Raw genomic sequence first — 13,805 nt, forward strand, 5'->3', positions numbered from 1 at the left:
AAACATAAAACTTAAAATGGGTCCATTTTTATATATAAATTATACTTTAATAAAGTTGATTGAAAAATTAAAAAGTAGGTGCTTCAGAAAATTTAGAATGCTTTAGAATGCTTCAGGAAAAAATTAGTAAGACTGTTTGTCTTAAAATAATTAACGTTTAAATAAGTGGAAGGTATGACAGAGAGCCCTTACACTCAAAAAGAAAAACAGTAATTTTAATTTAATAGCATATGTTTAAGAAAATTAAAAACATCCATTAGTAGATAGTTTTTTGGATCTGAAAGAATTATAGCAGAATTCCTTGTTAGCATTGAAAAATGGGCTGCTAGATATTATATTTTTATTATAAATACAGAATATATGATTATTTATTTATTTATTTAATGTGTATTTATTTTAGAGAGTGAGAGACAGAGAGTGCAACAGGGGAAGGGCGGAAAGAGGGGGAGACACAGAATCTGAGGCAGGCTCCAGACTCTGAGCTGTCAGCACAGAGCCCGATGCGGGGTTTGAACTCACAAACTGTGAGATCATGACCTGAGCCAAAGTTGGGTGCTCAACCTACTGAGCCACCCAGGTGCCCCAGAATGTGTGATTATTTAAATCAAGGAAAATGAAGGGGAGGGGTCTACTGGTGGTCAGAGAAACCTTGAGGAGGTGACAGTTGAGAAGATGTGAGAAATTTGAGAGGCAGGCTGCTGTGGGAGGAGTCAACCGAAGAGCCCAAGATAGATTGTGTGGACTTGAGAGGTTTCCCCGGTGCTGCAAGACCTTCAAGGCCAAAAGCAGGAAGGTCCCAGGCTAACTAGGAGTAGGTCGTCTCCTCCACTTGTGCTCTCCGTCCCATCTTTTCTGGCTTTCACAAGGGTTTGTAACTCCTGCAGTTTCCCCAGCTTTCATCTCTTTCTGCATTCAGAATCATTCCTCAGCACCCAAATTTATTTCTAGGAGAAGAAAACCATCTAGTGGCCCTATGTCAATTTTCATTTTTCTTCTTCAGAGTTAACGCTCTCCCAAAAAGCTGTATTCATTCCACTGTCTTTCCCTTCCTTACCTCCTGTTCACTTTCCAAACAAGCACTTTAATAGGGCTCAGCCCTTAATAGTCTGTTGCAATTCTTCAGTGAGGTTAACGACACCCTTCAGCCACCAAGTCACTGTGCAGCCCTACTCTTACTCCAGTCTTTATCTGACACAGTTGACCATACCTTCCCTTCTTGAAACACTTTTATTAATAACAATTTCTCTATTTGAAATCTTGTCACTGAGAGTATTGTTCTCAATGTCTCCTTTTCAATTTATCAAATTACACTGCGTCTATTTGAAGGGATAGCTTTTTCTTTAGGAGGGCTTGTGAGATAAACAAGAGAAATCTATATTGCATGTGTTACATTAGTTTATCATTAGGAGAATCAGTATTTAGCTTTAAAAAAGTGCATCTGGATACAGTGTATCAAAAGCCTTAAAGGGGCTCATAGCCTTTGACCCAGTATTGCATTTACACCCAGTATGTTAAACACGTGAAATGTCTAAAAGTTAATATAAAAACTACAAATCATGTTGACACTTTTAATAGTGAAAAAATGGGAAAAAAAACACTTCGATGTTTAACAGCATGGGGGTGATCAAGAAAATTTCAGTGTACCCATAGAATAGAGCATGGTAATGGGGGGTGAGGGGGGGGTGATGGGTATTGAAGAGGGCATCTTTTGGGATGAGCACTGGGTGTTGTATGGAAACCAATTTGACAATAAATCTCATATATTAAAAAAAAAAAAAAAGAATAGAGCATGGTAATGGTAAATGGTATGTACCAAGAGGATTTTTTTTTTAAGTAATAAAGAAATCTTAATGTATAATAAAGGGAAAAATAGATATAAAAATATATAAAATTGTAAGCCTTTATAAAAATGTAGAATGGATAAAAACTATAAGAAATGTAACTGACTTTTCTTTAGGTGGTAGAATCGTAGGTGATTTTTCTGCATTTTCCAAATGTATCACAATGATTGTTTTATTTTTATGTTCAGAATACCATTGTTAAGATGGTGCTTGCTGTGTAGTTGAAGTTCATATATATTAGAAAAAGCGGAATAGTTATTCTGAGGGTCTTGCATCTTCTCACTAAGGGACTTTTTATACTTTATGGAATGTCTTTAATACTTATTTGACTCTTAATTCTCTTAGGAAAATAGTGGCCCATAATTTGGCTGTTTACTGTATTTCATATTCTTTTTATGATCTGCTTGACCTTGATAAGGGTTCCCCCCCCCCAATGTTTTAGGGTTTTTACAAGGTATTTTGCCACCTTCCATGATGTAATTCTTTAGGCCAGGAAGAATAAGACATGTCTATAATTAAAACGACTTCATCTTTGGTGTTTTTCAGCCAAGGGTCACTGTATGTTAACTGATGTAGTTGTATTACAAGAAAGACAAGTTAAGAGTACTTTGTTGTTGTTTTTAATCTGCAGGGAGATTGACCAACAGAAGTAAATTATAGACTGACTTGGAAAACGCTCCCATGGACTTGATCTTGGCAGTTAATGGCATACTGTCTTACAGTATTATTTAAATATTTCATATTGCTTACTTTTCTTTCTGTAAGTATTTGTAAGCTTATCAGATATGTGACTATGTCTTCTTGGTGTTCTCGGTTGTACCCCACACACAGTTATGCACAGAATATATGCACAAACATTTTCATTGAATAAATGAATATAACCTTTGCTTTTTTTATATTGGTTCAGGGAACTGAAAGTGTTCCCTTAATGAGTATACATTTTCCGAAACACATGGAGTTTAACTACTTTTTCCTTCCTATAATTCAGCTAAATAGACAAAAATGCATGTTACCTGCTCAACTTGGTGATTATCAGGAGAATCTACAAGTGTCCTGAGCTGATAACCAAAAGTCAAAAGAAATCCGCAAACATTTAAGTAATGTTAAATTCCAAGAATATCAGTGGTGGGGTCATAAGAGCAGCCAACAGCACCATGCATGATTTTCTGTTTTATATAGGATTTGGTTTGACTGAATCCTGATTCATTTTAACACTCATTTAATTCTTTGTTTTTTAATCCTGGGTTAGTTTTTTTGAACTTCGCATGCACTTACATTTATTCTACATAAATAGTTTAGTGGTGCTAATTGTGTATCATACTTGAAGTTTCTCTTTGTGCGAGTGTATTTTAGCACATATTTTATTTCAGTGTTATCTCATTATTAAATAATGTTCATTGTTACCACCATAAATGAAAGTGAAGTTGTAAATTATGTGATATTTTACCATATATGTTCACTTCTACATGCAGTCATCAAAATATTTAAAAATATGGGGGCGCCTGGGTGGCGCAGTCGGTTAAGCGTCCGACTTCAGCCAGGTCACGATCTCGCGGTCCGTGAGTTCGAGCCCCGCGTCAGGCTCTGGGCCGATGGCTCGGAGCCTGGAGCCTGTTTCCGATTCCGTGTCTCCCTCTCTCTCTGCCCCTCCCCCGTTCATGCTCTGTCTCTCTCTGTCCCAAAAATAAATAAAAAACGTTGAAAAAAAAAATTAAAAAAAAAAAAAAAATTTAAAAATATGTATAATTGCATTAAGGTTTACCCAGATTTAATTTTGTCCCCTCTCTCAGTTTTCCTCGAAGACTAGTTAGTCACACTGGATATGCTGCTCTTCTTTGTTTTGGGATTGTTCGTACATTTTGTGTTCTTCGGCTCCATCTTCGATATTTATTTTACCTCTCCTTTGGTTCATGGAATGACTCCTCAGTTTACACCATTGCCTCCTCCAGCAAAAAGATTAGCACTGTTTGTTGCGGATGGCCTGCGGGCAGATACACTTTATGAATTAGATGAAAATGGAAATTCGAGAGCACCATTTATTAGGTAAGCATGTTAACTGATACAAAGAAAATGTTATCCTGATATTATTTGATCTCATGGTGGACATAGAAGTGATGGTGAGAAAGACAATAGGGCACATATATTTCTGCCTTTGTCTGTGGATTAACAGGTGTCTTTCTTCCCAGGAGTTAATGTGTGACCTTAGCTGCTTGGCCCAACGTGTCCTAATTTTCCAAACCTGGCTTATCTTTTACTTATAAAACAAGCCAGTTACATTTCTAAAATAATGACAAGCGTAAGTACTAATGAATTGCTAATTACGATGGTGTTTAACTAGAAAATACAGAGTTCAACTCAGAATACACCTATAAAATATAGAAAGCCCTTCCACGTCTATGTCACTGTTAAATGTGACTTTAGACTCTCTGAAGTGGCTTTGAAAAGAAATATTTAAGTTTTTAAACTTATAGGGCTCCTACAAATAATTATTATTTTTCTGATTAGTGGCCAGCCCCTCAAAAGCCCTTCTAATGCTGTTGTAGAGAGAGTGAAACTCAGATTCAAGTGGATATTTATCTGAAATATTATTCCATCTTCCCCATTCTCACCTGCCATCATAACTTTTATCTCTTTACTGTGATTCATGTATGTATGTATGTATGTATGTCTCTTTATTTTTAGACAGAATGAGTGTGAGAAGGGGAGGGGCAGAGAGAGAGGGAGAGAGAGAGTCAGAAGCAGGCTCTGCTCCCTGTCAGCATGGAGTCAGAAGTGGGGCTCAGGGGCGCCTGGGTGGCGCAGTCGGTTAAGCATCCGACTTCAGTCAGGTCACGATCTCGCGGTCTGTGAGTTCGAGCCCCGCGTCAGGCTCTGGGCTGATGGCTCAGAGCCTGGAGCCTGTTTCCGATTCTGTGTCTCCCTCTCTCTCTGCCCCTCCCCCGTTCATGCTCTGTCTCTCTTTGGGCTCAGTCTCACGAACCGTGAGATCATGACCTGAGCTAAAATTGAGAGTCTGCCGCTTAAATGACTGAGCCACTCAGGTGCCCCTGTTTCCTGTGTTTTTTCGTTTTCTTTATAGTACTTAGCATGTGCAGGGTCCATGAAGCCTGGGCGTTTGTTTTGCATACCACTTTATTTCCAGTTCTTAGAACATAGTAGGCGATTCATAAGTGTTTGTTCACTGCTAGAAGAATGAAGGACCTTGGATTCCTGTTAATTTCCTGAAATAAATTAATGGTGGCTTAGATAAATGTATAATATACTAAAGGATCCAAGTAAATAAGTGAGCAACTCAGGGCAGTGGGAAAAGATGAGTAAGAAAAGAAAATCAAACCAGAGATAAGTTCGGTTCACAAAAATATATCACATGAATTTCTACAAATAATTAAAAATTTGGGTGATATATTTTGATGAGTTTCCTAGTTGTCAAAGAAAGAGAAATATAGTTCATTGCAAATTAATAGGATAAAAATATACTGGTTCTGAAGGAAAAGGCGAGCTTTGCTGGTAGCACTTCTCATTTGGGTGGTGGGTGGCAGGCCAAGGGCGTGCATGGTTGATGTGCCTTGTGTTGTAAGCCATGGTGTGTTTACAATTTCAGTAATCTTCTAGTTTCTTTTAAACCTGTTTGTGAAAGGTTTTATTCATTCCTCCCTTTGTCTTTTAAAAAATATCTGAACTGACCAAAAAAATTTTTTTTTAACTTTTATTTATTTTTGAGAGACAGAGCATGAGCAGGGGAGGGGCAGAGAGAGAGGGAGACACAGAATCCGAAGCAGTCCAGGCTATCAGCACAGAGCCTGATGTGGGGCTCGAGCTCACAGACCGTGAGATCGTGACCTGAGCTGAAGTTGGACGCTTAACTGACTGAGCCACCCAGGTGCCCCATGAACTGATGAAAATGTTTTTGAACAGAGAGATCCAAATTTCTTTATACCTACCTCTTTGTGTTAAAGTTCAGTTCTCATTAAATAACTGAAGAAGTTAAAAAAATATTTCTCCCTTAATAAGTGGTTCAGTAGTTTTTAGGCTTTTTATTTATTTTGCATGCATTTAACCGAAATTGGTTTTAGTATGAAGTAAGTCAGTATTTAAGAATATCTAAACCAGGGCCGCCTGGGTGGCTTAGTCCGTTAAGCGTCTAGCTTCACTCCGGTCATGATCTCTGGGTTTGTGGGCTTGAGCTCCGCATCAGGCTCTGTGCTGACAGCTCGGACGGAGCCTGGAGCCTGCTTCAGATTCTGTGTCTCCCCTCTCTCTGCTCCTCTCCTGCTCGTGCTTTGTCTCTCTCTCAAAAATGAATAAACATTAAGAAAAAAATAAGTATCTAAACCAGTCCTAGTAGTTATTACTTTGGGTGTCAGGCGTTCATTTTGAAAACCGTTACCAGTGCAGTCGGTCTTGTATAGCAGGTTGCTCTGCTGGTCCGTCACCTGCAATGGTGTTGCTGGTGGTTTGCTTTCTCTGGGATACAACTTAAAGAATATATATATATATATATTTTAACTTAAAGAATATTGACACCACCTTTTAGCAAAAGAAAACTTATGCCTGTTTTAATCTCAAATTTAGGAATGTAATTTAACTCCTAATTAGGAGTCTAGCCATTTCTCCTACCTTCAATTTTTTATTTTGAGAATTTTTCAGCACAGAGAAATGGAAAGGATTATAATGATGAACATCTGTATACCCTTATTGTAGGTTTAACAGTTTTTAATTATTTTCATATTTACATTTCTTTCTCAATATACCCTCACATTTACACACACGCGTGCTTAAATTTTTAATTATTTTTTCCTCCTTAATTTGAAAGCAAGATCTCATACACTTACCACCAAACGCTTCAGCGTGTTATCACCTAAGAAGGACTTTCTCCTGCATGACCGTAATACCATACATGTCACACCTAATGAAATCTCACTTTGATGGAATATTGTATGTGTCAGTTATTTCGTGGGTAACAAGCCATCTGAATACTTTATGGCTTCATACACATGTGTCGTGGTAAGATGGTTCTTTGTCTCACTTTGGCTTACTTACAGTGCTGAATCCAGCTAGTCAGAGGGTTAGGTCTGGGTTCAGCTGGGATCAGAACTCACAAACTGTGAGCTCATGACCTGAGCTGAAGTCGGACGCTTAACCGACTGAGCCACCCAGGTGGCCCATAAAGATTCCTTTCCTTCGTAAATTTTGACTCGCGTTTTGATTTTGATTCCTTCTGGAATAATCTTATTTTTCTAAAGCTCTAACAGGACTTAATCATAGTCTGTGTTAACTATTGATCGCTAATATCTTTTAGGAATATCATAATGCATGAAGGCAGCTGGGGCTTATCTCATACCCGTGTGCCAACTGAGTCTCGGCCAGGTCATGTGGCCCTGATCGCTGGGTTTTATGAAGATGTCAGTGCAGTTGCCAAAGGTATTGTCTGTATGGATGACTTTAGTATATGAAAAACTTGTTGCATGAATATTGCTTAACACTGAATCATGACACAAAGTGATGTGTGTTTTGTCCTACTTTTGGCAAGTATTTTAGCATGCCTTACTCATAAACACACACTGGTGTTGATTCAAGAATTAAGCTTTGGTTTGGTCGTCCTGTGCTCCTGAAACAATCTGATTGGATGGATCCATGGTTTTCCTAGATGTTAGAGCCCAAAACTTGAAAAGAAATTCTGTATTTTAGTAAGAAGGAAATTATCTATTGTAAACTTTCAAAGAAAATTATGGCATATGAGATTACTTAAAAATAAAATCTTCAAATAGTTTATGGTATAATACATGTAACAAAATCGCTTACCAGTTTTGCATTTGTTCTGCAATTAATCCTCATTGTCATTCGTTGAAGAATACCACGTTGGGGGTTATACTAATGCTCCACCAGGTATATGTTACTGTTTTCACTCTTGGTTCCTTCTCTCAATGACCTGAAGGGTGGAAGGAAAATCCTGTGGAATTTGATTCTCTTATTAATGAGAGCAAGTACACGTGGAGCTGGGGAAGCCCTGATATCTTGACTATGTTTGCCAAAGGTAAGAGTCATTGATTATATTCCCTCACATGGTATAGGTAATAAATCAGTATGGTAATTTTTATATATTACTTACTGTATTTTATTGATTTTTGAGTTACTTGTTTTTAACATTTAACATCTCTGACATAGGGATGTGTATTACAATGGATGGACATGTCCATTTGATTCTTGCTTTTAGTCGTACTTGAAACATTGGCACATCATATACTTGTTAGTTTGTGGATTCAATGAAGTGCTGTATGGCTCTAACATTTAACAGCTTTGTAATCTTGGGAAAGTTAGATAACTTCTCTGACCTTCAATTTGCCCTTTTAAAAATGTGATAATAATGGGGCGCCTGGGTGGCGCAGTCGGTTAAGCGGCCGACTTCAGCCAGGTCACGATCTCGCGGTCTGTGAGTTCGAGCCCCGCGTCAGGCTCTGGGCTGACGGCTCGGAGCCTGGAGCCTGTTTCCGATTCTGCGTCTCCCTCTCTCTCTGCCCCTCCCCCGTTCATGCTCTGTCTCTCTCTGTCCCAAAAATAAATAAAAAACGTTGAAAAAAAAAATGTGATAATAATAATCTATATCTCATAGGTTTGTTTTTAGGATTAAATTGGATAATTCTCGTGAGACATTTAGCAATGTGCTTATCATGTAATTCTTCATTATGACAATGATGTTGATGTCTGGTTCATTTTGTTTTGACAAATTATAAGAAGTTTGTTGATATTCACAGAAAGATTTAAATGCTATAACTTATAATTTCTATTACATATTCAAGATTATGCCATTTGGATTTGTTGTGTTTGTTTCTGTGCACTGATTAGAAAATTCATTTATATATTATTTTCTAAAAATCAATTGGATTCCATTTGAATTTTGTGTCATTAAATGCTTTGTATTTTTTATTTAGTTAGTTTTAATTTTTTAATGTTTATTCTTGAGAGAGAGGGAGAGAGAGAGAGAAGGACAAGGCATGAGTGGGGGGGGGACAGAGAGAGAGAGGAGGAAACACAGAATCTGAAGCAGGCTCCAGGCTCTGAGCTGTCAGCACAGAGCCTGATGAGGGGCTCGAACTCTCAAGTTGTGAGATCATGACCTGAGCCGAAGTCAAATGCCTAACTGTCTGAGCCACCCAGGGACCCCTTTTAAATGTTTTTTAGTGAGAATAGAATGATTGGTCATTTCACCTAATGAAAAGGTTTTATAACCTTATGTTTAGCCATAAGTGTAATCTTAGTAATTAGAATTGTTGAGTATTATTGTATGTCCTGAAAGCAAAATATACATTCAGAATTGTACATATTATATTCATAGAACATCCTTATGTAGGGCAAGCCAAAAAACCCCAGACTGCTTGCCATTTATATATACTTCCTTCTTTGGAAAGCAGTTTAGCTTTTGGGGGGATTGGCAGTGGTGAGGATGGATTAAGTTTCTAGGACTCACTAAGTTTACCTTCTTACTTCCGGCTGTAGTTGATAGGACAGGAACAACGCCTGAATCAAAAACAATCTAATAGAAATGTTCCATTTCTTATGGTAATGGTAACCAACAAAGCCACTGAGATCTTTACTTAGGATGTGGGAAGTGGAATAGCTGGGCAGTGGTAGTATCTTTGGAACTGAATTGCTATTATAAGAGATTATTCCTTTGTTATATCTCTTCCTTGTGACCTCTAAGAGTCTATCCCAGAAATTCACTAAGTTGATTAGATTCTTAATAAAATCTTGCAAATGTGTAAGATTAATGTTTGTTAACTCCTTCAGAGAATGTAGCAATAGACAATACTTATTCTCTTATATTTAGAAAAATACACATATTCTATGAATAAAAGAAATGTTTGAATTTTCTTCTTGCTTTAGGAAGTGTTGTAAACCAAATGACTTCATCTATTCTGAATTGTATATCTGAAGACACACAAATTTTTTGAATAGGTTAATCTGTACAGGGAATCAGATTTTGGTGTTTATTTTTGTGCTGTTGTGTATCAGCATTGTGACTTTGGCCATGTTAATTAACTTACATGTAGTGTATCTGTAAATTAGAATGTTATTGTGAGAACAAAAAACAATAGCATGTGTTAAAGTACAAATCATGGTCTGAGGCACATAAAATAAATGTTAATTATTCCTCCTATCTTTCTCTTCCCTGTCATAATACACAATGCTTTGTGAAAAATTCTGGTTACTCACAGGAATCTTTAAATGACTATTTCATATTTGATGAAGGCTTAAAAAATTGTTGAAAATATTTTTCCCCAAATTTCCTCCTTAGGTGCTTATGGAGACCATGTTTTTACATATACCTATGATGCTGACAGTGAAGATTTTGGTGCCCATGATGTAACAAAACTGGATACTTGGGTTTTTGATAAAGTTAAGGTGCGTGCTATTGAGTTGATACTCTTCAGCACACATAGTTGTACCCAAAGTACTAGAGACTGATTTGTTAGTAAATGCATCTTAATTTTTTCCTACTTGCATGAACTTGAAAGTTCTGTATTTGTAGCATACTATTTTGTAAAGACTGGATTCTAAGAAACTGCACATTCTGTAATAACCGGTTAATGAAAATTTTTTTTTTTATTTTTCTTTTTAACATTTATTTATATTTGAGAGACAGAGCATGAGCAGGGAAGGGGCAGAGAGAGAGGGAGACAGAATCCAAGCAGGCTCCAGGCTCTGAGCTGTTAGCACAGAGCCCGACACGGGGCTCGAAGTCACAAACTGTGAGATTGTGACGTAAGCTAAAGTCGGACACTCAACCAACTGAGTCACCCAGCCACCCCTAGTTAATGAAAATTTAAAAAAATTAATAATGTGAAAAGATAACTTTTTAAAATTCCATGTTTCTGACCGTAAAATGAGCCATAGATTGGAAATTCAGGGAACCTGTGTTTCATTCCCAGTTTGCTGAATAATCCTAGGTAAATCTTGATCTTCCTTTGACCATACAATAGTCTCCAACAGTAGAGGGACCATGTGAGATGTATGAAAAATGCTTTTGAAAATGCTGTTCAAATGTGATATATTTATAATAAGATGATTTTTTAAAAATTGTACTTTCCAGAAAGGTAAGCAAACATAAATTTGCAAATCAGTCCTAATAAACTATCCATGAGGTGCTCTAAGAAGTAAAGTTGTTTGGACTATTTGATAGTGACAATTATCATAGTTTCACCAGCTACCCAATAGAATTTACATTTTTAAAAATTGTGTGAAAATCTTAATTGTGGACATTGGCTCTCCTTTCTTCCTGTCCATTGTTTCTCATTTACAAATTACAACTTATAATTTATCTGTTGTAAGAAGCATTCATTGCTTGACCTTTAATGATTCTTGCTTTACTGGTACTATCTTTCGGACTGACATTGTGGACTTCTTCACAATGTGGCCATTTTTGTTAGTTTGTAAATGTGTTCCTCGGTATATGCCGGCATTTCTCTTTGTATTTACTTAGCATGAATTAAGTATTCAGTGCATGCTTTGATAAACCCTATTTCTTTCATCAGGATCTTCTTGAAATTTTCTGTTTTCTTTTAACATATGCTTTTGTCAACAGGGAAAACTTTCAGGTTAAATAAAATCTCTTTCAGAAAGTAATTAGCAAATTATTTTTCTAATTATTGCTTTGTAAGAGAATCTACTTATATCAGCACATGCTGAAAGGCACTTGGCTTCTAATTTCATATACATAAATGCTAAAAATGCTCTGGAGTCACGGATTTGATTCCTTGTGGGTGGGAAGATATAGTTTGTGGCTGGCCTGATTTTATGCCTTTCTTCCTTTTATTTCAACACTGCTAGTGTTGGCGATATGATAGTGATTAGAAAAAAAGATTTGCCCATGACTTTATAAAATATGGTATATATGTATAATAATAACAGTAAACATGAAATCAGCAGCAGTGGGAAGTAATATGATATATTTAAAGAATGTATCTTTAGAAAATTGTGATTCAGACAGTTAGGGGAAGGCTTTCCTGAGAGTTTTCAGATGATCCCTGAAGAAGCGTAGGAAACAAAGAAAATGGAGCTGGATTGCAGTGTGGAAGCCTATTTCAAGCCAACAGCATTATATAAATCGTGGGCCCTGAGGGAAGAGCCAGCGTAATAGATTTGAGGAACTGAAGGAAGGAGTTGAGTGTGGCAGGAATACTGACTGGGAGCAACGTCTGAGATAAGGCTAGAGAGGGAATCTGGACTTGGGACCTGCCTAAAGACTCATGTTTAATCCAAGCAAAACAAATCCATGCGAGTGTCTACTCACTTTTTTTTTTTAACTGTGGTAAAATACATATAACATAAAATTTGCCATCTTCACCATTTTTAAGTATACAGGTTCAGTAGCGTTAAGGACATTCCCATTGTTGTGTATCCAATCTCCAGAACGTTTTCATCTTGCAAAACCAAAACTCGGTGCTCATTGAACAACTCCCCATTTCCTCTCTCTCCCAGCCTCTGGCAACTACCATTCTACACTCTGTTTCTATGTATTTGTTTAATCTAGCTACCTCATATAACTGGAATCATACCGGATTTGTCCTTTGTGAATGGCTTGTTTCACTTAGCATAATGCCCTTGAGGTTCATACATGTTGAATCTCTTTGCTTTTCAAAACTCACTTTGTACAGCATCTCCTCATATAGGCCTTCCATGGCTTTCCTTTGCTGCACCTCACTTCCAGTTAGACTTAGATAACTCTCTTCTATATTCCCTTAATACCACTATCGTAAGTACTTCTTTATGCTATACCACGGTTGATCCCCCTTCCATCCTATTTTCATCTTATCGGCAGAGACACTGACTTTTCCCACTGTTATCTCTAAATTCCTATCAAGGAATTGTCTGGTACATAGATACAAGTATTAGTTTAGATTAGGTTCAGTTCTGTATAATAGGGAAGAAATACGGCTTAAAAGTTTACTTTTATCTCCATAAAGTTAATGCCAGCAGTAGGCAGCCCAGGATTGGTGCAGTCCAGGATTGCCATAATGGCTCCACGGTGTCATTAAGGCTCAGTCTTGAATTTCTCCTCTATCCTCAGGGCATGCGTTTTATCTTCCAAGTTTTTTCATGATCCAAGAGATGCTGGAGTTGCAGCCATTACTTCAATGTTTTAGGTCAACAGTGCAAGGAATTGGAAAGGACCTTCTTTCCTGATTATATTTATTTCAAAGAGCCTTAGGGTCCTTATAGTCTTTTGACTGAAATATTTGACTTCTATCTTGTTGGCCACAACCACTAAGACACATCTAGCTGTGAGAGAGGATGGGAAATTGGGTGTTAAGGTTGGCGCGTTGCCATGTTTCACGAAATCACAGGTTTGTACTCAGAAAGGGAGAATGCGTGTTGAGGTAGTCATCTAGCAGTCTCCCTTGATGCATAACAAATATTTGTGGAGTGCAGAAATGAATGAGTGCCTTTGCAAGGGGAGGAGAAAAAGCGGGGGTTGATGGTCCTGAGTATACTAGATATGAAGGGGAAAGTAGCCAGGGGTATATTTCAAAACCTCTTAGGTCCAAAAGACCAACTTTTAAAAAGCCAATAGGAATCTAACAGGTTGAGCTCCGCAAGAATAGAATTTCATAGCATCTCATATCTTGTGTCCATATGTGAATGAATAGCACTTCTTACATGGCTGAATATTTTTTTTTTTTTTACCAATCATGGAACAAATTATAAACGTACCTCAACTAAAGTTGCTAGTTTTTGTTGTTGTTGTTGTTTTGTTTTTTTTTTGTTTTTTGTCAGCTTTCAATGATATCTTTAGAATTTAACTTCATTCTCTTGAAGAACTCACCACTTCCATCTAAATTTAAAACTTCTGAGGGGCTAAGTAGAATGTATATGAAAGCTAGGGGGCAGTTTTATGCTTTTGAGGAGGATAGCAGTAGGTTACATATTATGGTTTTTTTTTTTTATTTACTTCTATTCTTGAATAGC

At 37.2% G+C, this 13,805-nt stretch overlaps 1 protein-coding gene across 9 annotated transcripts in view; it reads left to right on the forward strand.

Moving 5' to 3' along the window:
- Window positions 1-13,805, forward strand: part of PIGN (phosphatidylinositol glycan anchor biosynthesis class N) — a 105,186-nt gene that overhangs the window by 15,432 nt on the left and 75,949 nt on the right. For 6 of the 9 annotated variants that reach the window (XM_058691896.1, XM_058691901.1, XM_058691902.1 and 3 more), the window contains exons 3-7: window positions 2,473-2,601; window positions 3,632-3,884; window positions 7,141-7,262; window positions 7,777-7,875; window positions 10,135-10,241. In XM_058691896.1, the coding sequence (XP_058547879.1) occupies window positions 3,664-3,884; window positions 7,141-7,262; window positions 7,777-7,875; window positions 10,135-10,241 (549 nt within the window). In that variant the 5' untranslated portion in view covers window positions 2,473-2,601; window positions 3,632-3,663. Of the gene's footprint in view, window positions 1-2,472; window positions 2,602-3,631; window positions 3,885-4,027; window positions 4,138-7,140; window positions 7,263-7,776; window positions 7,876-10,134; window positions 10,242-13,805 lie in introns of those variants that run through there. The other 3 variants (XM_058691899.1, XM_058691900.1, XM_058691903.1) reach the window with 3 other exon arrangements.

The sequence above is a fragment of the Neofelis nebulosa genome, chromosome 11 (assembly GCF_028018385.1).
Source record: "Neofelis nebulosa isolate mNeoNeb1 chromosome 11, mNeoNeb1.pri, whole genome shotgun sequence".
NCBI lineage: Eukaryota > Metazoa > Chordata > Mammalia > Carnivora > Felidae > Neofelis > Neofelis nebulosa.